A 27186-nucleotide genomic window follows, 5' to 3' on the forward strand; every position below is an offset into this window, starting at 1 on the left:
CAAACTCCACACAGACAGTGACCCAAGTTGGGAATTGAACCTGGGACTCCGGAGCTGTTAAGCAAATGTGCTAACCACTGTGCTACCGTGTCGCCCATTGGAAAGAAGGCAGTGAGAAAGATGAGGAGTTTTGGCCATTTTGTTGGTGTGAACTGCTGCCCGATTTACAAATACTGGGCCAGTGTGTTCAGAGACAATGGTGAAAAGTGAAACTGTCAGCATTTTTCATCATTACAACTGTGAAACTAACAGGAACTTCTTCCAACCACACCTCTTCTTCTCTTGAGTTCTCTGTCCAAAGGCAGGTCTGACCCACAGCATTGCGACCTCCACTAGGGGTAGAGCAAGAAGGCAAGTCCTGAATTCCCCAACCCCTGTCAGACTGGCGCTTGAATGTCTGGATTAAAAACATCTCATCCAGAACAATATCACAAGTGCTGTTGGCACTGATCTAATCAATGCCAACAGTGCAGACCCTCAATTGGGCCCTCAAGGAGTCCATGATGGTGATGGCAGGGACTCCAATTCCTTCCCATCACATGGATGACAATAAATCTCTCCTGCTCATACTGTCTGCCATTAATGTATGTTAGAAGGATTTACAAGTTGACTCCTATTTGGCTGTGTTATGAACATACCTTCCTTAACCGTCAAGCCGTGAAGTGGGATTGCAACCCGGAGTTTCTGGCTCAGAGGCTTGGGGCGCTGCTCATTGCGCCACAAGATCTCCTCCATCTATAAATGCGCAGTTAAATGTGGAAATCCAAATGTTGCTGCCAGTGATTCCTTGCTTCTTAACAGGGTGTGCAGTTGGGGTCCCCACATGTGGAAGTCTTCAGCAATCACTTGAATTGGTATGAGGTTCCGTGTTATTAGTTTCCAATGATGACGTTTGCACCTTGCTGAATCAACTAACTGGGTTTTAATGCTGTGCTATGTTCATAATTATTGATGAACAGCATCTCGGGCCCTGAAAAAGCTAATTTTATATTTGTGGAATGTCATATTTCTCCATTATGGGGGGAGGGGAACCCATGGACTTAAAAAAAAAATCAATTTTAAATATTTTATATGATATTTCAGCTTCTAACTTAATCTCCTGTGTATGTCTCTAGGTTTATTTCACATGCTGTAAAACAATTCAAAAGTGAAGGAAAATCAGTGCTTTTTGCTTCTGATTTGCTGCCTTTGGGAGAATTTGTCAATGTGATTGTCTGCTAACTGTAGATCATTGTTGACCACTGGGGAATCCTTCGAGTTGGTACTAGAATTTGTGGAAAGGGGAACTCCTTTCCAGAGGGGTCTTTATGGACGGCCTTCTTTAAGGTGAATGTCACTTGCCACTGAAGCAAAATCTGGGCTTTTGATGCTAACATCTTATTGCTGATGACTATTGCTACCAGATTTCTAATAGTTATTGATGCAGCCCTCTGGCATCCAGATTGTCATCCTTTTTGGTAATTGAAGATTAGATAAACTCCAGTTGATTGGAGGATATGCTGATCAACATGAGATATCTGTAGCAATACCCATTTGGAGAGATCTGGGTTTTTATACTTTATGTACTGTCTGGTCACTAACAGATATACAAGCAGGCTGACACACCATTTTTCAGAACCAGGCACTAAGTCATTAAAGACTGACATTTTATTAACCAAGGCTGTTGGCAACACCACAGATGCACACTGCATGGTCTACTGTATTAATGCGACAACAATTGGTCAGAGATTGTTCATAGCTTGATATTGAATTTTGATCACTTTACTTTGGTGAATTTAACTGATGGATTCTGTACTGTCCCTGCTGAATATTTTTTTCCAGGCTTTTAAGTACAACTGACTATCTCTCTAGAGAGTCAGTAAAAAAACCTTTGCAACTTGTTCATTCTCTTGACGGACAGTAATTGAAGCTTTCAGTACTTTAAGCTGAATGGCTAAAGTGTTTCTGGCTTTAAGCTGAATGGCTAAAGTGTTTCTGGTCCATCTTTTCTTATTAAGCTCCTTGACATGGATACTGTACCGTATCCTATTAAAACTAGAAGTTCCAACTCTGCTTGGTATCATTTGATGTCATATATCACATTGCAATGTTAACCCATTTTAAGTTAAACTCCTGCTTGAAATGCACATAGGTTCAAAGAGCAAATCCAGGTTGTTCCTTTGCATGGCGATCCTACGTAAAAGCTGGGAAACTTTCAACTGTTTTTGAAGACCAGAGATATTAAAAACTGAACTTTTGGCATCACTTTTAAATTAAACCCAATGTTTGCATTTAAGTGATACAAACCAAACAAATGTAGGGGTAAAAGTTGCAAATCCAGGGTAGAATTAATTACAATTGGTCTTGGTGCCCTGGACCCTGAAAGGTGTGAATCAACCTGGGTTCCCAATGCTAATCACTAATTTGAGTAGTAGACTTTGAGTTGCGTAAATATTGGATGAGGAAAGATACTGCTCCACTCTGAGTCATGCATTGCATAAGCTGCTAACGCTCATTTACGTTGGTGCACTTGCTATGTGTGGTATAAACCCAATGAGGTGTGCAGCACTGTGAACCACTACAACCAGGGGAGAGTGTGCGAAGATTGGGAGAAGAAGGAAATGGCAATAATATATTTGCTGTTTTGATAAATGTGCTGACTGGGCAGAAACTGCTGGCTTTGGGCAAGAATTCAGCCCACTCTTCATTTCAAATGTTAAATGAAACAGAGTTTGCGTTTGGACTATTAACCCAAGAGAAATATCACAAGAGTACGACATTATCAGGAATATTGTCCTCTAGCTGCAGTTCTGCTTCAGTAACGTTTTTCTCTTTAAACACCTTCATTAATTGACACTAAAATTCTCAAAGATTCAGGAGGTCACTGTCACTCACGACTGTGACAGCTGTTCAGTATTTAAATAAGAGTTGTATTCTGCAACTCTTTGGCTGCATTAACACTTGAATCATTTGGTAATTTTTCAGTGAACTGTTTTATTGAAATAATTTGATTAACATGAAGATGTAAATGGTGTTTAATTTCATGTGCCTACATTTCATAGAGAAGTACATGCCATTTTTAGTGTATTGAATTGTTGTATTTCCAAAAATACCTCCCGTATTTTTGACCATAGCCATTGACCCAATTCATTGAACCCAGTCATTAAATTCACTGTCAGTATTACATGCTTATTTCAGTGATTTTTTTTAAAAACATGGACTGTAAATATAATTTTTGGCAGATTCCAGCGCTTTGAGAATCAGTCATGTAAAAATCACTATCACTTAAATCTGCGATGGGAAGGAACAGAACGTACCGAAATGCGAACAACGATTTCTGCGGCTTTGATTTGAATTATTGTTAACTCCAACTGGAGAGAGCAATTTCAAATGCACACTTTACGAATCACCAGGCTGCTGTGAATCGTCAAGAGCTGCCTGAAGCAGTTTTGGATCATCAGTCCAACTGGAACGACCTGCATTAACATATGGGCTCGGAAATTTGGGTGTGTCAATTCTTTGGTGCCGCATCCACACAGTGTTCACTGGCAACACTTAAATGGGGCGGAACTCCAGATCTTGGCTTTCAGACCTTGTCATAATGTAGTTTACATTGCGATAGCAACCTACACATGGTTACTGTTCCAGTTTCAAAATAAGTGACTGGGTTGGATCTTGGACCTTTGACGTGTGGAGGAGGAGCGAGTGAGCCTCTGATTCTGTGATCAGGTTTTAGTGGAGTGTCTGGTGAGAAAGTCACAGGCATCGGGTGTACATTTTGGGGATCATGAGAGCTGATCGTGTCGGAAGATTTCAGACCTTGGTAGTATTATTGGAGTGGAGTGGAAGCTGAGAACTATCAGTGGGGGTGGGGATATGCTGGGATGTCTGGGCCAGTGAGAGATGTGTCCTGGTGACCCTTGACCTGGCTCCCTCTCCGCTTCCCAGGCCAGCTTCCTCTCCCGATCCTCCCGCTGCCAGCTTCCTCTCCCCGACCCACCCGCTGCCAGCTTCCCCTCCCTGAACCCCCGCTGGCAGCTTCCCCTCCCCGTCCCTCCCGCTGCCAGATTCCCCTCCCTGACCCTCACGCTGCCAGCTTCACCTCCCCGGCCCTCCCGCTGCCAGCTTCCTCTCCCCGACCCTCCCGCTGCCAGCTTCCCTTTCTCGACCCTCCCGCTGCCAGCTTCCCCTTCCCGACCCTCCCGCTGCTAGCTTCCCCTCCCCGGCCTTTCCACTGGCAGCTTCCCCTTCCCACCCTCCCGCTGCCAGCTTCCCCTTCCCGACCCTCCCGCTGCTAGCTTCCCCTCCCCGGCCTTTCCACTGGCAGCTTCCCCTTCCCACCCTCCCGCTGCCAGCTTCCTCTCCCCGGCCCTCCCGCTGCCAGCTTCCTCTCCCCGACCCTCCCACTGCCAGCTTCCCCTTCCCGACCCTCCCGCTGCCAGCTTCACCTCCCCGGCCCTCCTGCTGCCAGCTTCCTCTCCCCGACCCTCCCGCTGCCAGCTTCCTCTCCCCGACCCTCCCGCTGCCAGCTTCCCCTTCCCGACCCTCCTGCTGCCAGCTTCACCTCCGCGGCCTTCCCACTGGCAGCTTCCCCTTCCCGACCCTCCCACTGCCAGCTTCCCCTCCCGACCCTCCCACTGCCAGCTTCTCTCCCCGACCCTCCCACTGCCAGCTTCCCCTTCCCGACCCTCCCTCTGCCAGCTTCCTTTCCCCGACCCTCCCGCTGCCAGCTTCACCTCCCCGGCCTACCCACTGCCAGCTTCCCCTCCCGACCCTCCCACTGCCAGCTTCCCCTCCCCGACCCTCCCGCTGCCAGCTTCCTCTCCCCGACCCTCCCGCTGCCAGCTTCACCTCCCCGACCCTCCCGCTGCCAGCTTCACCTCCCCGACCCTCCCTCCGCCAGCTTTCCCTCCCCGACCCTCCCTCCGCCAGCTTCACCTCCCCGATCCTACCTCTGCCAGCTTCCTTTCCCCGACCCTCCCGCTGACAGCTTCCCCTCCCCGACCCTCCCTCCGCCAGCTTCCCCTCCCCGACCCTCCCTCCGCCAGCTTCCCCTTCCCGACCCTCCTGCTGCCAGCTTCCCCTTCCTGACCCTCCCTCTGCCAGCTTCACCTCCCCGACCCTCCCTCCGCCAGCTTCACCGCCCCGACCCTACCTCAGCCAGCTTCACCTCCCCGATCCTCCCGCTGCCAGCTTCACCTCCCCTACCCTCCTGCTGCCAGCTTCCCCTCCCCAACAATGTTTACCTGTTTGACATGTTTAACAAATGTTTGGCATTTTGCAAATGGTTCTCCAATCTCCAGATCCTCCTCACTGCAGTCTCTCAACCTCCACCCCAATGCCGCAATTCACCAATAAATGGATTATCAAACCCCCCCCCCCCCCGCACACCCCACCTCATAAGGGCCGAGCACCCCAGACACGAAGGCCAGCATGGGCATGATGCCACCTGCCTGTATGCCAGTGTAGCACTGCCTGGGTCCCAGGCTGGCAGTGCCAGGGTATCACTGTGTCCAGAGCCTGACCATCCAACAACCTCCCATTGCTTGGCTGGAAAGCCTGGTTCAAGTTTGTGGAAACCAAGGCTATCCTGTGCCAGCCTGGGGTCACCGAGGCGAGGCCGTTGGGTCTGTGCGCTGGGTAAATCTGGCGTAGACATGTCCAAGTGAGGCTATCTGTTTACTTGAATATGTAGATATGGTCCCACCTCAATGGGTGGGCTCCGGATCACGACGCCTTGTGAGATTTAATGCAATCTTTCGAGGTGTGACGAGGACGCTAAATCTTGCGCGATCTACCGGCTTCGCCGTGTCCTGGATCGGATGCAGTGAGGCCGGTAGATAACGCCCACATGGTTTTGAAATGTAATCTGAGTTTTGTGTTGGTTTAGCTGCTGCGTGCACAAACAGTCTTCACTTTGCATTTGTTAAGGCTGGCAAAGTTTGTGGTGATCCGTTGGTAGCAGCTGGACAACAGTCGTAAATGATGTTTCTGAAAATGGTGTTCAGCATTTTGAATCTTTCTTTATTGTGGGAATTAATTAGATATTTGGTCATTTTAATCTCCTCAGCTTTTATTCTTGGTATGCTATATTGGACGCAACAGGATGTCACGCTGTTTTGTACATTTCAATTGAATGTAAATATTTGTGCTTGCATGATGAATATTGTTTGTTAAACTCCCTCAGCCATATGCCGGTGGTGTGTTGTGTGGTGTTTTAGTATCCCATTTGTTCCCAGATGAGTCAGCTGGGATTGAAAAGGTTATTAACAAAGGAGAACAAGTTTTCTCCAAAGAATGCAGCATGTCAGTTTATTTAATATCCTGTATGTTGTTTAGAAGGCTTAATGTTGTGACAAATGGAATAGAATGTACATTAGGGCTGCCTCCATCAGCATAGCCATGTGTCAACAAAGTCTGCTGTCTAGGAAAACAATATCTAAACATCCTAACTTTGATTTAATTTTTTTTAAAATTGAACTATCATTGAGTTGCATTGAATTTAAAATGAATTATTTAAAGATAGCCAAAGAATACTTAATTTAATGAAAATGACTAAGAGAAGCTTTTATGTATAGCTTTGAGTTACAATATCATCCCAATAGTTTTAAGAATAGAGCTGTAGTTCATAGAATAAATAACGGTATGCAGTGGCTTTGAAGAGTGAACATAGAACCATCATGTGCAGACGTAGATAAGTATGATTGGGGCGAGTTATTTTGATGTAAACTTGGTTAATTGTCATGAACTGAAGCAAACCCAGTTGGTATTGTATTGTATATACATATACCTGTCTTAGGAGAGAGTTGTCAGCTCAGTTGGCTGAATGGCAACAACGTGGGTTCTGTATCCGTAATGGCTGAGGTTATCCATGAAGGCCCCACCTTCTCAACCTTGCCCCTCGCCTGAGGTGTGGTGACACTCTGGTTAAGTCACTACCAGTCAGCTGTCTCTCAAAAGGGAAAATCTGTCTACGGTCCTTGGACTATGGTAACTTTCACTTAATTTCTTAGCAGAGGTTGTTTTTGCTTTGGAAAACCTTTTGAAATGGTGCTTAATACAAACAACCTGAGAAGTGAGGGAGATGGTGGTAAAGTGGTAGCATCACTGGGTTGATAAACCAGAGGCTCTGAGGATACGGTTTCAAATCCCACCATTGCAACTGGGCTGAATTATTCAATTAAAAATCTAGAATATAAAGCTAGTCTTGGGAATGGTGACAATGAAACTATCGTTGATTGTTGTAAAAACCTACCTGGTTCACTTAATGTCCTTTTAGGAAGGAAATCTGCTGTCTTTAGCTGATCTGGCCTACATATGGTTCCAGACCTCCAGCAATATGTTTGACTTGTAACTGTCTCTGAAATGGCCAAGCAAGCTGCTCAGTTTGTGGGCAGTTAAGGCTCGGAGGCAAATACTGGCCTTGCCAGCAGCACCCACAGCCCATGAAAGAATAAAATGGTTTATACATCACTTCTTTCTGGGTGCGAAACTTGGACAATCCCATGAAGCCACTCAAAGCACTCCATCTTCATTATCTGAGATCTATTTGCAACATCAGGTGGCGTCGTCCCCAACATCGGGTCTTGCAAAATACTGCATATCTGGCATCAAGAGCATGTTTATCGGCGATGTGGTTCAAAGGAGGTTCCTGCATGCCAAAGACACTCTGCAGCCAGCTGAGCATGGGGAACCCACACCACAGGACATCCCAGACTTGGATCTATAGACAATCTGAAAACCAACTCCAAAGCTTGCAAGCTGGATCCCAATACATGCGGGGGAAAACAACAACCTTGGACAGACCCAAATGGCAAAGTCTTTGTCATCGAACAAATTTGATATTTGATGAGTGCCTTTAGGAAAAGTGAGCATGGCACAAACCCAATGCCTCCATCCTATCTCCAAGACTGAATTAATATGCAGTGTTAGAAATGGATTATGCTAATTGAGACTTGGTTTAATGTCATATTCGACGACATCAACGTCCTTTTTTTAAGCTTGCTGAACTTCATAGCAATAGGAGAATACATCAAATCTGCCTTTGGAAAAAGCCACATTAACCCGAAGTGTGTGTGCCTACATTAAGATGAACTTCCTGCTATGCATTCTAAACGTACCATTTACATCTTTGAATCAGGGTCACTTTGTCCTACTCGTGCTATTTAATTTAAAGTTATATTCCAGATTTACTACTTTAATTTTCTTTTTTCCTAAATATCTGGCCACCCCTCAGAAGCCTCTATTCTGCACTGAAAAGCCCACCTGTGTCGAGCCTTTTGTAATATCTCACGCCCCCAAAGTGGCTCTCCCCTGTACTTTCAACATTTAAGAGCTTACCTTGTTTTCTGGCTGCCAATACTGGATGCTGTACTTAGTGTGGTTTGATTGTAATTTCATCTACATATGAACATACAAACATCCGAATTTGGAGCAGGAGCAGGTCACTTGTCCCCTTGCGTCTGCTCCGCCACCATTCAATAAAATCGTGGGTGATCTGATTATAACCTCCCCGCTTCCACCTGAATAACCTTTCCCCGCATGTTTATGAAGAATCTATTCACGTTTGCCTTAAAAACATTTAAAGAATCTGTTTCACTGACTTTTGAGGAAGAGAGTTTTAAAGACTCACAACCCTCTGAGAGAAAATAATTCTCATAGGGGCCTCACGGTAGCATGGTGGTTAGCATCAATGCTTCACAGCTCCAGGGTCCCAGGTTCGATTCCCGGCTGGGTCACTGTCTGTGTGGAGTCTGCACGTCCTCCCCGTGTGTGCGTGGGTTTCCTCCGGGTGCTCCGGTTTCCTCCCACAGTCCAAAGATGTGCGGGTTAGGTGGATTGGCCATGCTAAATTGCCCGTAGTGTAAGGTTAATGGGAGGATTGTTGGGTTACGGGTATACGGGTTACGTGGGTTTAAGTAGGGTGATCATTGCTCGGCACAACATCGAGGGCCGAAGGGCCTGTTCTGTGCTGTACTGTTCTATGTTCTATCTCTGTCTTAAATGGGTGATCCCTTATTTTAAAACAGTGACCCTAGTTTTAGATTCTCCCACAAGAGGAAACATCCTCTCCACATCCACCATGTCAATACCCTTCAGGACCTTGTATTTTTCAATTTAATCCAGATGCAAGCCTTACCTGTCCAATATTCCCTGATAAGACAACCCACTCATGTCTGGTATTAATCTAGTAAACCTTCTCTGAAGTGTTAATACATGTACATCCTTCCTTGAATAAGAAAACCCATACTGTACACAGTAGTGCAGATGTGGTCTCACCAGTCTGCAACCACCCTGCCTTAACAAAGAACAAAACACACAGGAACAGGCCCTCCAAGCCTGCGCCGATCACGTGTCCTATCTAGACCAACCGCCTGTATGCTTCTATACGCCGTCTGTTCATGTGCCTATCCAGATAAGTCTTAACGGTCGCCTCAACCATCTTACCGGACACTGCAATTCCAGGCCACTACTACCCTCTGTGTAAAAAAAAAAAAAAAAAAACTTGCCCTACACATCTTCACTGAATCTCCCCCACCCCCTCATCTTGAATAGTATCCCCTTGTAATTGTCATTGCCACCTGGGAAAAAGCCTCCAACTGTTCATCCTATATATACCCCTAATAATTTTATAAACTTCTACCAGGTCGCCCCTCAGCCTCCGTCTCTCTAGGGAGAACAATCCCAGTTTATCCAATCTCTCCTCATAGCTAATACCCTCCATACTAGGCAACATCCTGGTCAACCTTTTCTGTACTCTCTCAAGCCTCCACGTCCTTCTGGTAGTGCGGAGACCAGAATTGGACACAGTGTTCCAAATGTGGCCGAACCAACGTTCTATATAACTGTCACACAATTTTTGAGCTTTTATACTCAATACCCCGTCCTATGAAAGCAAGCCTGTTATATGCTTTCTTTATCACCATTTCCACCTGTGCTGCCACTTTTAAGGATCTGTGGACCTGCATGCCCAGATCTCTCTGTGCCTTTATGCTCCTGATGGTTCTGCCATTTATTTTATAGCTCCCACCTGAATTGGATCTACCAAAATGCATCACCTCGCATTTGCCTTGGTTAAATTTCATCTGCCATTTCTCTGCCCAATTTTGCAGCCTACCTATATACAGTTGTATTCTCTGACAATCTTCATCACTATCTGCAACTCCAGCAATCTTAGTATCATCTGCAAACCATAACATCCAATAATAACTTCTAACATTTTACTTGTGATGGCCATTCAGCTAACTGACCTGTAGTTTTCTGCTTTCTCTCTGTCTCTCCCTTTTTGAATAAATAAATTACATTACCATTCCCGTACTAGCCTCCCCGAACAGGCGCCGGAATGTGGCGACAAGGGCTTTTCACAGTAACTTCATTTGAAGCCTACTTGTGACAACAGGTGATTTTCATTTTCATTTCATTTCTTTAGTTATTTTCCAACCAAATGCCACCTAACCAAATCCAGGGAATTTTGGGAAATTAAAACCAACAACAGCTGATATTCAGAGTACTTTAGTTCCAAACCTACAATGATTCAAATGGTAGAGAAAGGAGATTTTACTGCATTTAAAAACTGCACAGAAAGACCAAGAGAGAAGGAAATTGAGGGATTAGTTGTCATTCTGAAACAAAAACAAATTGTATTTGTGAAGTCCCATGTAGAAGGTTATTTTGCAAATTTAAAGCGTTTGGGATTGGGGGTAATATATTGGCATGGATTGCCAATAGCAGACAGGAAACAGAGAGTAGGAGTAAGTGGGTCTCTTTCGAAGTGGCAGGTGGCGACTTGTGGGATCCTGCAAGGATCTTTGCTTGGGCCCCAGCTACTCATATCATATATCATTGATTTGGATAAGGAAACTAAAAGTAACATTTCCAAGTTTGCTGACAACATAAAACTTGGTGAGTGGTGAGGAGGATGTTCAGAGGTTTCAAGGTGATTTAGACGGGTTGAGTGAGTGGACAAACATGTGGCATGTGCAGCATAACATGGATAAATGTGAAATTATCCACTTCAGACAGAGAAACCAAATGGCAGAGTATTTCCTAAATGGTGAGAGATTGCGAAATATAAAAAGGTGTGCTTGCACATCAGTCACTGAATGCAAGCAGTTAGGAAGGCAAATGGTATATTGGCTTTCATTCCAAGAGGACATAGGTACAGGAGCAAGGATGTGGTACTGCAGCTGCAAAGGGCCTTGGTGAGACTACTGCTGGAGTATTATGTACAGTTTAAGCCACCTTATCTAAGGAAGGATATACTTGCCATCGAGGGAGTGCGCTGAAGGTTCACCAGACTGATTCCTGGGACGACAGGATTGTGTATGAGGAGAGATTGGGTCGACTGGGCCAGTATTCACTGGAATACAGAAGAACAAGAGGAGATCTTATTGAAATGTATAACATTCTGACAGGGCTGGACAGACTGGATGCAAGAATATTGCTTCCTGTATCTGGGGAGCCTGGCACAAGGGATTACAGTCTTGGGATAGGCAATTTAGGACTGAGATGAGGAGAACCTCCTTCACCCAGCGGGTGGTTAACCGGTGGAATATTCCACCATTGAAAGCTGTGGAGGCCAAGCCATTAGAAACCACTGCTACTCAAAAATCAAGGACGCGTACCGTTCAAACCCCGACCGCACTTTGGAAAATGAGACCGTAAGATGGTGCTCCTATTCCCAGCATACAAGCAGAAACTCGAGCAGGAGAATCCAGCTAAGAAGGTCGTGCAGTGCTGGTCCGAGGAAACAGAAGAGCTCCTACGAGACTACTTAGAGACAATGAATTCGGTGACCAACATAAATGAGTATGCCACCACCGTCACAGACTTCATCAGCAAATGTGTGGACGACTGCGTGCCAAAGAAAGCAGTACGTACGTTCCCCAAACTGGAAACCATGGCTCAATCGCGAGATTGACTCCCTTTTGAAGGACAGGTCTGAGGTGTACAAGTCGGGCGACCCTGACCAAAACATGAATTCCAGGTACAACCTCTGCAAAGCCATCTGAGATGCCAAGAGAGAATATCAAACCAAGCTAGAGTCACAGACTAGCATTACAGACTCTCGTCGGTTGTGGCAAGGCCGAAACAACATAACGGGCTACAAAGCGAAGCCGAGCAGTATCTCCAGCAACAGTGCACCCCTCCCGAATGAATTCAATGCACTCTATGCTCGGTTCGAGCAGGAAACCAATGATCTGCTGTCGAGTGCCCCAGCAGCCCCAGACACACCCATACCCATCATCACAGCTTCCGAAGTCAGATCGGTCTTCCCAAAAATGAACCCTCGGAAAGCGACGGGTCCCGATGGGATTCCTGGTTGTGCACTCAACCTGCGTAGACATGTTTAACCTGTCCCTACTCCGGTCCGAGCTCCCTACCTGCTTCAAGAAAACCATCATACCGGTGCCAAAGAAGATCAGGCAATGTGCCTCAATGACTCAGTAATAATGAAGTGCTTCGAGAGGTTGGTCATGAAGCGCATCACCTCCATACTCCCAGAATGCCTTGATACACTGCAATTCGCATACCGCCACAACTGGTCCACGACAGATGCCATCTGCCTGGCCTTACGCTCAACCCTAGAGCATCTCGACAAGAGGGACTCCTACATCAGACTCCTATTTATTGAATACAGCTCCGCCTTCAACACCATAATCCTAGCCAAGCTCGTATCAAAGCTCCTCACTCTGCAACTGGATCCTCGACTTTCTGACCCACAGACCACAGTCTGTAACAATAAGCAACAACACCACCTTCACAATAGTCCTCAAGACCCGGCCCCCACAAGGCTGCGTACTTAGCCTCCTACTCTACTCCCTGTACACACACTACTCTGTGGCAGAATTTGGTTCCAACTCCACCTACAAGTTTGCTGACGATACAACCATAGTGGGTCGGATCTCGAATAGTGACAAGTCTGAATACAGGAGGGAGATAGAGAACCTGGTGGAGTGGTGCAGCGACAACAATCTATCCCTCAATGCCAACAAAATTAAAGAACTGGCCATTGACTTCAGGAAGCAAAGTACTGTACGCACCCCTGTCAGCATCAATGGGGCCGAGGTGGAGATGGTTAGCAGCTTCAAATTCCTAGAGGTACACATCTCCAAATTCTGTCCTTGGTTGATGCTACCACCAAGAAAGCAGAACAGCGCCTATACTTCCTCAGGAAACGAAGGAAATTTGGCATGTCCACATTAACTCGTACCAACTTTACAGATGCACCATAGAAAGCATCCTATCTGGCTGCATCACAGTCTGGTATGGGAACTGCTCGGCCCAAGACCGCAAGAAACTTCAGAGAATCGTGAACACAGCCCAGTACATCACACGAGCCTGACTCCATCTACACCTCCCGCTGCCTGGGGAAAGCGGGCAGCATAATCAAAGACCCCTCCCACTCGGCTTACTGACTCTTCCAACTTCTTCTGTCGGGCAGGAGATGCAAAAGTCTGAGACCACGCACAAACAGATTCAAAAACAGCTTCTTCCCCGCTGTTACCGACTCCTAAACAACCCTCTTATGGACTGACCTCATTAACACTACACCCCTGTATGCTTCACCCGATGCTGGTGTTTATGTATTTACATTGTGGACCTTGTGTTGCCCTATTATGTATTTTCTTTTATTTCCTTTTCTTTTCATGTACTTAATGATCTGTTGAGCTGCTCGCAGAAAAATACTTTTCACTGTACCTCGGTGGTACACGTGACAATAAACAAAATCCAAATGTTTCTAGACTCTAAAGACGTTGAGGTGTTTGGGGAGAACATGTGAGTATGGTGTTCAGATGGAGGATCAGCCATGATTATGAATGGTGGAGCAGGCTCAAATGGCCTACTCTTATTTTCTATGTTTCTTTGATGTAATCATGTCCCAAGATACTTCACAGGAGCATTAGGATACAAGTATAATGCCAAGCCGTGTAAGGAGATATTAGAACAGATGATCAAGGGCTTGGTGAAAGAGGTAGGTATTAAGGAGTTTCTTAGCAAAGAGGTAAGGAGAATCTTGGGGAAGAAATTCCAGAGCTTAGCGCAGACAGGCACCTGAAGATATGGGCACCAGTGGTGGAGAAATAAAAATTGGGGATGTTCAAGAGTCTTAGAATCATACAATTTGCAGTGCAGAAGGAGGCCATTTGGCCTATTGATTCTGCACCGGCCCTTGGAAAGAACATCCTACCCAAGCCCACATGTCCACCCTATCCCTGTATCCTCGTAACCCCACCCCACCTTTTTAGACACTAAGGGCAATTTATCATGGCCATTCCACCTAACCTGCACATCTCTGGACTGTATGAGGAAACCGGAGCACCCGGAGGAAACCCACGCAGGCATGAGGAGAACGTGCAGACCCGGCACAGACAGTGACTCAAGCCGGGAATCGAGCCTGGGACCCTGAAGCTGCGAAGCAACAGTGCTAACCATTGTGATACCGTGCTGCTAATCTAGTCTAAAATTAGATTAGCGCAGATATCTTCGAGTTATTGGGCTGGAGGACAATATAGAGATAGGAAGAGGGGAGGCCCCGGATGGGTTTGAAAACAAGGTTGAGAATTTAAAAATTAAGATGTTGCTTGACTGGGTTCCAAAATAAGTCAGCGACCACAGGGGCGATAGCAGAAAGTATGTTGTGCATGTCAGGACAGGGGCAACAGAATTTTGGATGTGTTTACGAAGGGTAGAGTGTGAGAGAATATGTTGGAATAGTTCTGTCTCAAGGGTTTCAGCAGCAGATGAGCTCAGACAGGGACAAAGGCGGACGCAGTTCAGGGTAGTTCATGAGATCAGTGGAAATTCTGCTACTTTATTATCTCATTGTTGTAGCTGTTCCTCTTGAAAATACTGTACACAGTAAATAGTCTAGCAGCTGGCTGAATGCTTTTCATTTGCACTTCACATAGTAGGAATGATTCATTCAATTAATCTATTTCCTTGCCATTTCAATTTTTGGAAACTGCACAAGACAAGAGCATAAGCAATGGACCATTGTCGCCCTTGAGCCTGTTCAATAAGATCATGGCTGATCTATGACCTCATCTCCACTTTCCCACACTATTTCCTTAATTCCCTTCGTGATGGGCAGATTTTTGGATACTGTCTTGAATATACTCTGGGTATTCAGCAACCACAGATTTCTGGGGTGGAGAATTCCAAAATTCACAAAACATGTAGGACATCAATTAGCTAGCCTTGCAAGTGTTAACGGTGATCTGGATTGTCGGGCTTCACTAATTTTAATGTATTTTTTATCTGATTTGGACCAGAGACATCCCTGACATCCCACCCACAGTTTTTTTTGCATCAAGTGTTTGTGAATTTCCTTCACTTAAGAAAGACTGGAAAATTAAGGCCAGAGCCTCTGGAATTTACACTCTCAACTACCTCAATCTTTGGAATTTTAAATATTTCACGAGATGCGGGCATGACTGACCAACATTTATTACCCAACCCTAATTGTTCCTGAGGAAGTTGTGGTGAGCTGCCGCCTTGAACTGCTGCAGTCCATGTGCTGTGGGTACATCCACAATGTTGTTAGGGAGACATGATGTGGAGATGCTGGCGCTTGACTGGGGTGAGCACATTAAGAAGTCTTAACAACACCAGGTTAAAGTCCAACAAGTTTGTTTTGAATCATTAGCTTCCTCAGGTGAATGAAGAAGTGGATTCCAGAAACATTTATATAGACGAAGCCTTCAAACAAATGCGCAACCTCAAACAAACCATTGTTTGCAGCAAACTACCCGGCCTTCAGTACAGCGACCACAACACCACAAAACCCTGCCATAGCAATTTCTGCAAGACGTGCCAGATCATCGACATGGGAACCACCATTACACATGAGAACACCACCCACCAGGTACGTGGTACATACTCGTGTGACTCAGCCAACGTTGTCTACCTCATATGCTGCAGGAAAGAATGTCCTTAAGTGTGGTACATTGGCGAGACCATGCAGACGCTGCGACAGATGAACGGACATCGCGCAACAATCGCCAGACAGGAATGTTCCCTTCCAGTCGGGGAACACTTCAGCAGTCAAGGGCATTCAGCCTCTGATCTTCGGGTAAGCGTTCTCCAAGGCGGACTTCAGGACGTGTGACAACGCAGAATCGCCGAGCAGAAACTGATATCCAAGTTCCGCACGCATGAGTATGGCCTAAACCGGGACCTGGGATTCATGTTGCATTACATTCACACACACACCCCCCCCCCCCCCCCCCCCCCCCCCCCCCCAACCATCTGGCCTGGGTTTGCGAAATCCTACCAACTGTTGTGGCTTGAGACAATTCACACCTCTTTAACCTGTGATAATCCCTCTCTCCAGTGGCTCCGTCTGGACCTGTAGACTTAATTACCTGCAAAGACTCGCATTCAAAGTATCGTATTGCATCTTTGACTTTGTCTATATAAATGTTTCTGGAACCCACCTCTTCATTCACCTGAGCAAGGAGCAGTGCTCCGAAAGCTAGTGATTCGAAACAAACCTGTTGGACTTTAACCGGCGTTGTAAGACTTCTTGCTGTAGGGAGACAGTTCCAGGAGATTTTGGCACAGTGAAGGAACGGTGACATGATTCCAGTTGAGGATGGTGTGTGACTTGGCGGGGGACTTGCAGGTTGTGGTGTTCCCATGCATTTGCTGTCCTGTCGTTTGGGTTGTTAGAGGCTGTGGGCTTGGAAGGTGCTCTTGAAGGAACCTTGAGATTGCAGCACGGTATTTTGTGGATGGGACATAGCTGCCACTGTGGAGGAGATGAATGTTGAAGGTGATGGATGGGGTGCTGATCAAGTGGGCTGCTTTGTACTGGATTCTGTTGAGCTTCTTGAATGTTGTTGAAGCCAGGCAACTGGAGAGTATTCTATCATACTCTTGACTTGCAACTTGTAGATGATGGACAGGCCTTGGGGAGTCAGGAGGTGAGTTACCCGCCACAGAATTCACACTTTCCACTTATCAGCCCAAGCATCTCACCCCTTCCTAAGTTCAGCCAGCGTTTCTAATGGTTTAAATCCCTTGAATGTATTAATTACCTCCTCTTTCACCGTGACCTGAGTAGCATTGTCTTCCTTGGTAAATACAGATGCAAAGAATTTATTTAACACCTCAGCTATTCCACTACCTCCATGCGCAAATCCCCTTTTTGGTCCCTGATCAGCTCTCCACCTTTTTGCTATTTGTATGCCTATGGAATCTGCCAGTCTCTTTTCATATTCCCTCTTTGCTTCTCTTATTTGCTTTTTCGCTTTCCTTCTGAACCTTCTATATTCATAGAACATAGAACAGCACAGAACAGGCCCTTCGGCCCTCGATGTTGTGCCGAGCCATGATCACCCTACTCAAACCCACGTATCCACCCTATACCCGTAACCCAATAATCCCCCCCTTAACCTTACTTTTTAGGACACTACGGGCAATTTAGCATGGCCAATCCACCTAACCCGCACATCTTTGGACTGTGGGAGGAAACCGGAGCACCCGGAGGAAACCCACGCACACACGGGGAGGACGTGCAGATTCCGCACAGACAGTGACCCAGCCGGGAATCAAACCTGGGACCCTGGAGCTGTGAAGCATTTGTGCTAACCACCATGCTACCGTGCTGCCCCTGGTTCGGCCTGGTTCTCCCTTGTATTGTAACCTGGCATGTCATAGTGCACTTTTTCTTCTTAATTTCCATCTCTTTAGTCATCCAGGGAGCCTCTGTCTTTGTTTGTCCTACCTTTTCTCTTCGAGGGAATACGTCTTGACTGTGCCTGTTCTGTCTCCTCTTCGAAAGTGGCCCTTGTTCAGTTACCATTTTTCCTGCCAACTTCTAATTTCACTTTGTTTAGCCCAGATCCATTCTTACCCTATTGAACTTGACTTTCCCCCAGTTAATTATTCTTAATCCACATTCTTCTTTATCCTTTTCTATAGCCAACCTAGACCTTATGATACATGATCATTGTTCGCAAAATGTCCTCCTACTATTATGTATCCACTCGGCCCATCTCAGTTCCAAGAACCAGACCCAGAATGTCACCCCTCTTATTGGACTGGAAACAGACTGCTCTAAAAAAACTATCTGGGAACTCTTGCCCCACTCCTCCCTTTACACTGCTAATATCCTATTCTATATTCAGAAACTAAGTCGTTGTTTCCCCCTCCCCATTATTATAACTACTCTATAATTCTTGAACCTTACTGGCATATTTGTTCCTCTGCACCTTTTCCACCACTGTGGTGGCCTGTAGACTACATTGAGCAGTGTAATTACCTCTTCTTTGTTCCTTACCTTGAGCCAAATGGATTCCCCCCCAGATCCTCTGGGATATATTCTTTCTCCAGCACTGCAATGCTCTCCATAATCAATCCCACCACCCTCCCCCTTTCCTTTCTTTTCTGGCCATCTCGTATCCAGGAATGTTTAACATCCAGTCTTGCTAATCTTTGAGTCTGGCGTCTGTTCTAGCCGCAACATTACATTTCCACGTGGCAATCTGTGTCTGTAACTCACCAATCTTATTAACCACACTCCGTACATTCATATACATGTGCTGATTTTGACACTCATTACTTTTTCCCATAGCCTGACCACACCTAGAATTGCATCCTTTAGTATTATTTATCTCTCCCTGTATTCTGTGCACCTTGATACTTCCTCCTGGTTCCCACACTCGTGCCATGTTAGTTTAACCCATCCCCAATACTGTAGTACTAGCAAACTGTTCCGCAAGAAACTCAGTCCTTGTTCCATTTAGGTGCAATAACTCTGGCTTTTGCAAGTCCCATTCCCCCCCCACTGGTCCCATTGTCACAAGAATGTAAAGCCCTTCCTCGTCCTCCATCTTTGCAGCCACATATTCTGCTTTATCCTCCTATTTTTACAATCGCTTACATGTGGTACTGGGAGTAATCTGACGATTACGATTTTCGAGGTCCCGTTTGCTGATTTTCTCTCTAGCTCGCTAACTCTGCATTAAATAGCTGGCTGTAGTGTATTCTGCTTTTAAAATTGAGAAGGGCAATCTGTGCATTTGTTTGCTACATGTGTGGATCAGTAATATTTCTACTATGAATGCAGTCTCTTAATCGAAAAATGACATTCATCCATGGCTTAACATCTGTGCAGTTTTTCCTAAATGATGCATCATGGTTGGTGGGCAGTGGTGTTTTACACCTGTATCTGTTGTTGCATGCTCAATTGTAGCATGAAATATTATTCATTTGAAACTCATTTTTAATCGACCACTAAAATCTGTTCTTTTGTAACCGTTTAGTTGGCAGTTGTGAATGGATTAAATCAGCTGTTTTCATTTTTAATCAGTGCACTGAAGCTAAAATTTAAAACTAGTCAGTTAATTGGGGCAGATTTTTAGTTTGCAAGAGCTACCAGTTGTGAAAAATCTGCATTCTTGGTTGAGTCGCGAGTCAGAATCTCTTTGGGTATGTGCTGACTGAAAGGAATTAATCTCATTTTGGTAATTCTCCCTGTTTTTTCTGCTTGAACAATATTAGTGATGCCATTAAGAAATCTGGACTGGACCAATTACAACCCACTTGAAGTGTTTGCATGGAAGTCAGGCCATTTGTACCTTGTAAATGTTTTTTTAAAAGATGATGTTGAGAAATAAAGTTGTTTTATATCTTGGAACATCATTACTATTCTCTTGTTACAGCCTTGTACTCCATCATCCTGTTCTGCGTCTTCCTCTGGATCCCGTTTGTCTATTTCTACTATGAAGAGAAGGAGGATGATGATCCCAATAAATGTTCTGTAAGTTCCTGCAAAACAAATCATTACTTTCTTCATCATGTTACCAGGGCACTATGCATTAGATTATGAGGAAAGGTGACATAAACTTGGTTTTCATTCCCTGAAAGATAGAAGACTAAGAGGTGGTTTGATTATGGTGGTGAAGTCAGAGGCAGGGGAAATGACCTTAAAATCAGAGCCAGCCCATTCAGGTGAGAAACTGGGCAACAAGTACAAAGGATGATTAAAATCTGGAACTCTTCATCCACAAAGAACAGTAAATGCTGACAATTAATTAATTTTAAGTGTGTCATAGATAGGTTTTCTCTGGACCCCTGTATAAAGCAAATGGAGCAGAGACAGGTGGATGGAGATAAGTTGCATATCAGTCATAATCTGATTGGAGAAGTTTTAAGGGGCTGAATGGCTCACTTATCTTTATTTGTTCCTGGGATGTGGGAGTGGCTGGCAAGGTCAACACTTATTTATTTTCAGTTGCTCTTGAGAATGTAGTGTTGAGCTGCCATCTTGAACTTGGTGTGATGTAGGCACACCCACAGTGCTATTAAGGAGGGATGCTAAACCCCCTCAACAACATTAGCAAACCTCCCCTTGAATATTGATCCCAATGCTGTTGAGGTGCAACCATCTGACTTCTACAGGCTCATTTTCCCTTGGAATTGACCTCCATGCCACAGGAGTCAAAAGCCTAACCACCTCCTGCCACGCATTTAGCTGCACTATCCCCATTACTGCATGTGGCGTTGGGAGTAATGCAAAGACTTCTATTTTTGAGATTCGACTGTTTAATTTACTTCACGGCTCTCTAAAACCTGCCTGTACGACGTTATCCCTGTTTCTCCCTTGGTCTTTTGTATCAACATGGACCATTACCCGAACCACTCAATGTTCTGCAGCTGTACAGTGCTATCCTTGACTCTGGCATCAGGAGACACAAAGTAGACTAGGCCTATATTCTCAAGTTCAGAAGAATGAGATGCGATCTGATTGAAACATAGAATATTCTTAAAGGTGTTGACTAAAATAGATGCAGAGAAGACTTTCCCCGTTGCTGGAAAAATCTGTAATGAGAAGTTACAGTCTCAAATTAAGTGTTCGGCTATTTAGGACTGAGAGGAGGATAAATTTCTTCACTCAAGAGGATTATGAATCCTCAACTCTCTACAAGGGTTGTGAATGCTCAGCTGTCGAGTATATTTGAGACCAGAATTGATGAATGTTTGGGTACTAAGGGATAATGGGGATGGGAAGATGGAGTTGAGGTAGACGATTGGCCATGAACTTGTTAAATGGTGGAGGAGCCTTGAATGACTAAATGGTCTACACCAGATCATGTTTCTGATTTTCTTAGGCTCTTGTCCAGGACGGGAAAGCGTTCTGGAATTCCCAACGTGGTACAGGATGTACATTGAGGTGCCCTGTCTACAATCTAAACTTACCAAAAATAAACGTAACTTTAGACTTAAGCCTACCAAACATAAAACGTATTGAGCCACCAACTGATTTTCTTAGTTTAACCCATTGCCTTTAATAAAAAGAGAAAACAGACCGCAATGATACTCACCGACCAATCACATAACTGCTGTCATGTTTTGTCGTCAGATATATTCTGCTCCTGCTGCCAGTCAGTTCTGGACTCTGGGGCCGATCCTCCTGCTCTATAATCTGCTGCTGCTCACATTTGGTGGAATGCAGGTGAATTCCATTCCTCTTCAGAATGGAATCTTTTATGACCACCTAAAGGCATAGACGGAGGACCGGCTTTAAAATTTCATCTCAAAGACAATATTTCTGAGCTACCATAGAGAGTCAGTATTGATCTTTCACCCAAATCTCTGGAGTGGAATGTGAATGCTTGACTTTCTGACTCTAAGCCAAGGGTACTGTCACTTAGCCACAGCTTATGGTGGAAAGGCTTTGCAGAGTTGTGAGGTGAGTTGCTTGCTGCAGGTTATTGCTGTGTAAAGGGAAGCACAGTTGAGGATGGGCAATGAATGTCGGCCTAACCAGCAATGCCCATATTCCATGAAAGTTTTTTAAAATCCCTATTCTGACCGTATTTTCTCTTGTGTTTGTGTCCTGTCCTAATCTGTCACACTCTGTTACCCGTGCCTGCATAGGTACCCTGCACTGTTGCCTTGTCCTTTCTCTTTAACTTTCCAAATCATCTCTCTCGTGAACCCTTGATGGATCTCTGTGTCTATTCAGAACCCTGGATATTTGTTATCCTTTCTCAGTTCCCAAATAACAGAGGTCAAGTCTGTGCTTTTTGGCAAAGTCCACTGGAACTTTATTAGTCAGCTGTAGTGCCCACTGGTAACTTTATTTTCTATACAACATTAAGAGAATTCCGACTAGCCTTTTAGCAAACTAGTCAGATTGATTGTCTTTAGCGAATATAGTGGTTGAGTTTTAAAATACAGATCATGGTAATTCTTTAAATCATAATACGCAGAATAAAATGACTGAGTGATTTAAACAAAAGAAAGATGGTGATTTAGCAAAAGCAGCAAGGAAATAAAAGATAGATTGATTCCGGAATGAGTTTTTCCATATCGGGTAAGTTATTCTCAAGGAGATTATTATCTTAAGGTCTTGCCTTCTTTACACTTCTGATGGCAGGAGATCCCAGACCCGTGTCATGCTCCTCGTGTGCGATGTGGGAGCTCAGGGACACGTCCACTGTCCCTGGCTCCTTCACGTGCAAGAAGTGTGCTCAGTTGCAGCTCTTGTTAGACCGCTTGACGGCTCTGGAGCTGCGGATGGACTCACTTTGGAGCATCCGCGATGCCGAGGATGTCGTGGATAGCACGTTTAGCGAGTTGGTCACACCGCAGGTGAAGGTTACTGAGGGAGATAGAAAATGGGTGACCAAAAGAAAGAGCAAGAGTAGGAAGGCAGTGCAGGTGTCCCCTGTGGTCATCTCCCTGCAAAACAGATATACCGCTTTGGATACTGTTGAGGGAGATGGCTCACCAGGGGAAGGCAGCAGCAGCCAGGTTCATGGCACCGTGGCTGGCTCTGCTGCACAGCAGGGCAGGAAGAAAAATGGCAGGGCTATAGTGATAGGGGACTCGATCGTAAGGGGAATAGACAGGCGGTTCTGTGGATGCAATCGAGACTCCAGGATGGTATGTTGCCTCCCTGGTGCAAGGGTCAAGGATGTCTCGGAGCGGCTGCAGGACATTCTGGGGGGGGAGGGTGAACAGCCAGCTGTCGTGGTGCACATAGGCACCAACGATATAGGTAAAAAACGGGATGAGGTCCGACAAGCGGAATTCAGGGAGTTAGGAGTTAAACTAAAAAGTAGGACCTCAAAGGTAGTAATCTCAGGATTGCTACCAGTGTCACGAGCTAGTCAGAGTAGGAATGTCAGGATAGATAGGATGAATGCGTGGCTCGAGAGATGGTGCAAGAGGGAGGGATTCAAATTCCTGGGGCATTGGGACCGGTTCTGGGGGAGGTGGGACCAGTACAAACCCGACGGTCTGCACTTGGGCAGGACTAGAACCGATGTCCTAGGGGGGGTGTTTTCTAGAGCTGTTGGGGAGGGTTTAAACTAATGTGGCAGGGGGATGGGAACCAATGCTGGAAGTTGGAAGGTAGTAAAACAGGGACAGAAACAAAAGGAAGTAAGGGGAAAAGTGCAAGGCAGAGAAGACATAGTCAGAAATCCATAAGGGCGACAGTACAAGGTACAGTGACTGAGGGGAGCACAGTGAATAGGCCCAGTAATAACAAAAGGAATAAAACTGTTAAGATTCAAAACAGAGGTAAAAAAACCAACATAAGTGTACTTTACCTGAATGCTCGTAGTATTCGGAATAAAGTAAATGAGTTGGTGGCACAAATCATCGTAAATGACTATGATTTAGTGGCCATTACTGAAACATGGTTAAAGGATGGTCACGACTGGGAGTTAAATATCCGAGGGTATCAAACTATTCGGAAGGACAGAGTGGATGGTAAGGGAGGTGGTGTTGCTCTGTTATTTAAGGATGACATCCGGGCAATAGTAAGGGATGACATCGGTGCTATGGAGGATAAGGTTGAATCCATTTGGGTGGAAATCAGGAATAGTAAGGCGAAAAAGTCACTGATAGGAGTAGTCTATCGGCCACCAAATAGTAACGAGATGGTGGGGCAGGCAATAAACAAAGAAATAACTGATGCATGTAGAAATGGTACAGCAGTTATCATGGGGGATTTTAATCTACATGTCGATTGGTTTAACCAGGTCGGTCAAGGCAACCGTGAGGAGGAGTTTATAGAATGTATCCGCGATAGTTTCCTAGAACAGTATGTAATGGAACCTACGAGGGATCAAGCGGTCCTAGATCTTGTCCTGTGTAATGAGACAGGATTGATTCATGATCTCATAGTTAGGGATCCTCTCGGAAGGAGCGATCACAATATGGTGGAATTTAAAATACAGATGGAGGGTGAGAAAGTAAAATCAAATACTAGTGTTTTGTGTTTAAACAAAGGAGATTACAAGGGGATGAGAGAAGAACTAGCTAAGGTAGACTGGGAGCTAAGACTTTATGGTGGAACAGTTGAGGAACAGTGGAGAACCTTCCAAGCGATTTTTCACAGTGCTCAGCAAAGGTTTATACCAACAAAAAGGAAGGACGGAAGAAAGAGGGAAAATCGACCGTGGATATCTAAGGAAATAAGGGAGAGTATCAAATTGAAGGAAAAAGCATATAAAGTGGCAAAGATTGCTGGGAGATTAGAGGACTGGGAAATCTTTAGGGGGCAACAGAAAGCTACTAAAAAAGCTATAAAGAAGAGTAAGATAGAGTATGAGAGTAAACTTGCTCAGAATATAAAAACAGACAGTAAAAGTTTTTACAAATATATAAGACAAAAAAGAGTGGCTAAGGTAAATATTGGTCCTTTAGAGGATGAGAAGGGAGTTTTAATAATGGGAAATGAGGAAATGGCTGAGGAACTGAACAGGTTTTTTGGGTCGGTCTTCACAGTGGAAGACACAAATAACATGCCAGCGACTGATAAAAATGAGGCTATGACAGGTGAGGACCTTGAGAGGATTGTTATCACTAAGGAGGGAGTGATGGGCAAGCTAATGGGGCTAAAGGTAGACAAGTCTCCTGGCCCTGATGGAATGCATCCCAGAGTGCTAAAAGAGATGGCTAGGGAAATTGCAGATGCACTAGTGATAATTTACCGAAATTCACTAGACTCTGGGGTGGTCCCGGTGGATTGGAAATTAGCAAACGTGACGCCACTGTTTAAAAAAGGAGGTAGGCAGAAAGCAGGAAATTATAGGCCAGTGAGTTTAACTTCGGTAATAGGGAAGATGCTGGAATCTATCATCAAGGGAGAAATTGCGAGGCATCTGGATAGAAATTGTCCCATTGGGCAGACGCAGCATGGGTTCGTTAAAGGCAGGTCATGCCTAACTAATTTAGTGGAATTTTTTGAGGACATTACCAGTGCAGTAGATAACGGGGAGCTGATGGATGTGGTATATCTGGATTTCCAGAAAGCCTTTGACAAGGTGCCACACAAAAGGTTGCTGCATAAGATAAAGATGCATGGCATTAAGGGTAAAGTAGTAGCATAGATAGAGGATTGGTTAATTAATAGAAAGCAAAGAGTTGGGATAAATGGGTGTTTCTCTGGTTGGCAATCAGTAGCTAGTGGTGTCCCTCAGGGATCCGTGTTGGGCCCACAATTGTTCACAATTTACATTGATGATTTGGAGTTGGGGACCAAGGGCAATGTGTCCAAGTTTGCAGATGACACTAAGATGAGCGGTAAAGTGAAAATTGCAGAGGATACTGGAAGTCTGCAGAGGGATTTGGATAGGTTAAGTGAATGGGCTCGGGTCTGGCAGATGGAATACAATGTTGACAAATGTGAGGTTATCCATTTTGGTAGGAATAACAGCAAACGGGATTATTATTTAAATGATAAAATATTGAAGCATGCCGCTGTTCAGAGAGATTTGGGTGTGCTAGTGCATGAGTCACAGAAGGTTGGTTTACAAGTGCAACAGGTGATTAAGAAGGCAAATGGAATTTTGTCCTTCATTGCTAGAGGGATGGAGTTTAAGACTAGGGAGGTTATGTTGCAATTGTATAAGGTGTTAGTGCGGCCACACCTGGAGTATTGTGTTCAGTTTTGGTCTCCTTACTTGAGAAAGGACGTACTGGCGCTGGAGGGTGTGCAGAGGAGATTCACTAGGTTAATCCCAGAGCTGAAGGGGTTGGATAATGAGGAGAGGTTGAGTAGACTGGGACTGTACTCGTTGGAATTTAGAAGGATAAGGGGGGATCTTATAGAAACATTTAAAATTATGAAGGGAATAGATAGGATAGATGCGGGCAGGTTGTTTCCACTGGCGGGTGACAGCAGAACTAGGGGGCATAGCCTCAAAATAAGGGGAAGTAGATTTAGGACTGAGTTTAGGAGGAACTTCTTCACCCAAAGGGTTGTGAATCTATGGAATTCCTTGCCCAGTGAAGCAGTTGAGGCTCCTTCATTACATGTTTTTAAGGTAAAGATAGATAGTTTTTTGAAGAATAAAGGGATTAAGGGTTATGGTGTTCGGGCCGGAAAGTGGAGCTGAGTCCACAAAAGATCAGCCATGATCTAATTGAATGGCGGAGCAGGCTCGAGGGGCCAGACGGCCTACTCCTGCTCCTAGTTCTTATGTTCTTATGTTCTTTAACTCATTTATAGTTCACTCAATTCGGCCAAAGTGTCTCCATGAATTTTAAAGATATATATATTTAAATATATTGGTACCAATTTCTCATTTCATCGCCTGCCAAGTTTCCAATTTATCCACACCTGCATCTAGACATTATAGGAGAAACAGTTTTCGCTAAGAAATAGGGCAGCACGGTAGTATTGTGGATAGCACAATTGCTTCACAGCTCCAGGGTCCCAGGTTCGATTCCGTCTTGAGTCACTGTCTGTGCGGAGTCTGCACATCCTCCCCGCGTGTGCGTGGGTTTCCTCCGGGTGCTCCAGTTTCCTCCCACAGTCCAGAGATGTGCAGGTTAGATGGATTGGTCATGCTAAATTGCCCTTAGTGTCCAAAATTTCCCTTAGTGTTGGGTGGGGTTACTGGGTGATGGGGATAGGGTGGAGGTGTGGATCTTGGGTAGGGTGCTCTTTCCAAGAGCCGGTGCGGACTCGATGGTCCGAATGGCCTCCTCCTGCACTGTAAATTCTATGATTTATGAAATTATCACCCCTAGACTGGCTGTTACTATAGAGATGAAACTACCAGTTCTTTACTGTATAACAATGGGGCCTTTTAGCTAATTGACATCATTGTTCTTACAATCTTAAACAAGTCTCAAGCAACTTGCAAAATTTTCCCAATTATTCGACTTCCCTTACTCTCCTGGTTAATATGATTATGGTTAATTATTCTTAATGAGTTCTCATTTAAACCTCTT

The 27186-nt window shown here is 45.0% G+C and overlaps 1 protein-coding gene across 2 annotated transcripts in view; it reads left to right on the forward strand.

Moving 5' to 3' along the window:
* Positions 1-27186, forward strand: part of lmbrd1 (LMBR1 domain containing 1) — a 257830-nt gene that overhangs the window by 57323 nt on the left and 173321 nt on the right. For both annotated transcript variants that reach the window (XM_038800685.1, XM_038800686.1), the window contains exon 4: positions 19650-19747. In XM_038800685.1, coding sequence (XP_038656613.1) covers positions 19650-19747 — 98 coding nt within the window. The remainder of the gene's footprint in view (positions 1-19649; positions 19748-27186) is intronic.

Source organism: Scyliorhinus canicula, chromosome 6 (assembly GCF_902713615.1).
Source record: "Scyliorhinus canicula chromosome 6, sScyCan1.1, whole genome shotgun sequence".
Taxonomy (NCBI): domain Eukaryota; kingdom Metazoa; phylum Chordata; class Chondrichthyes; order Carcharhiniformes; family Scyliorhinidae; genus Scyliorhinus; species Scyliorhinus canicula.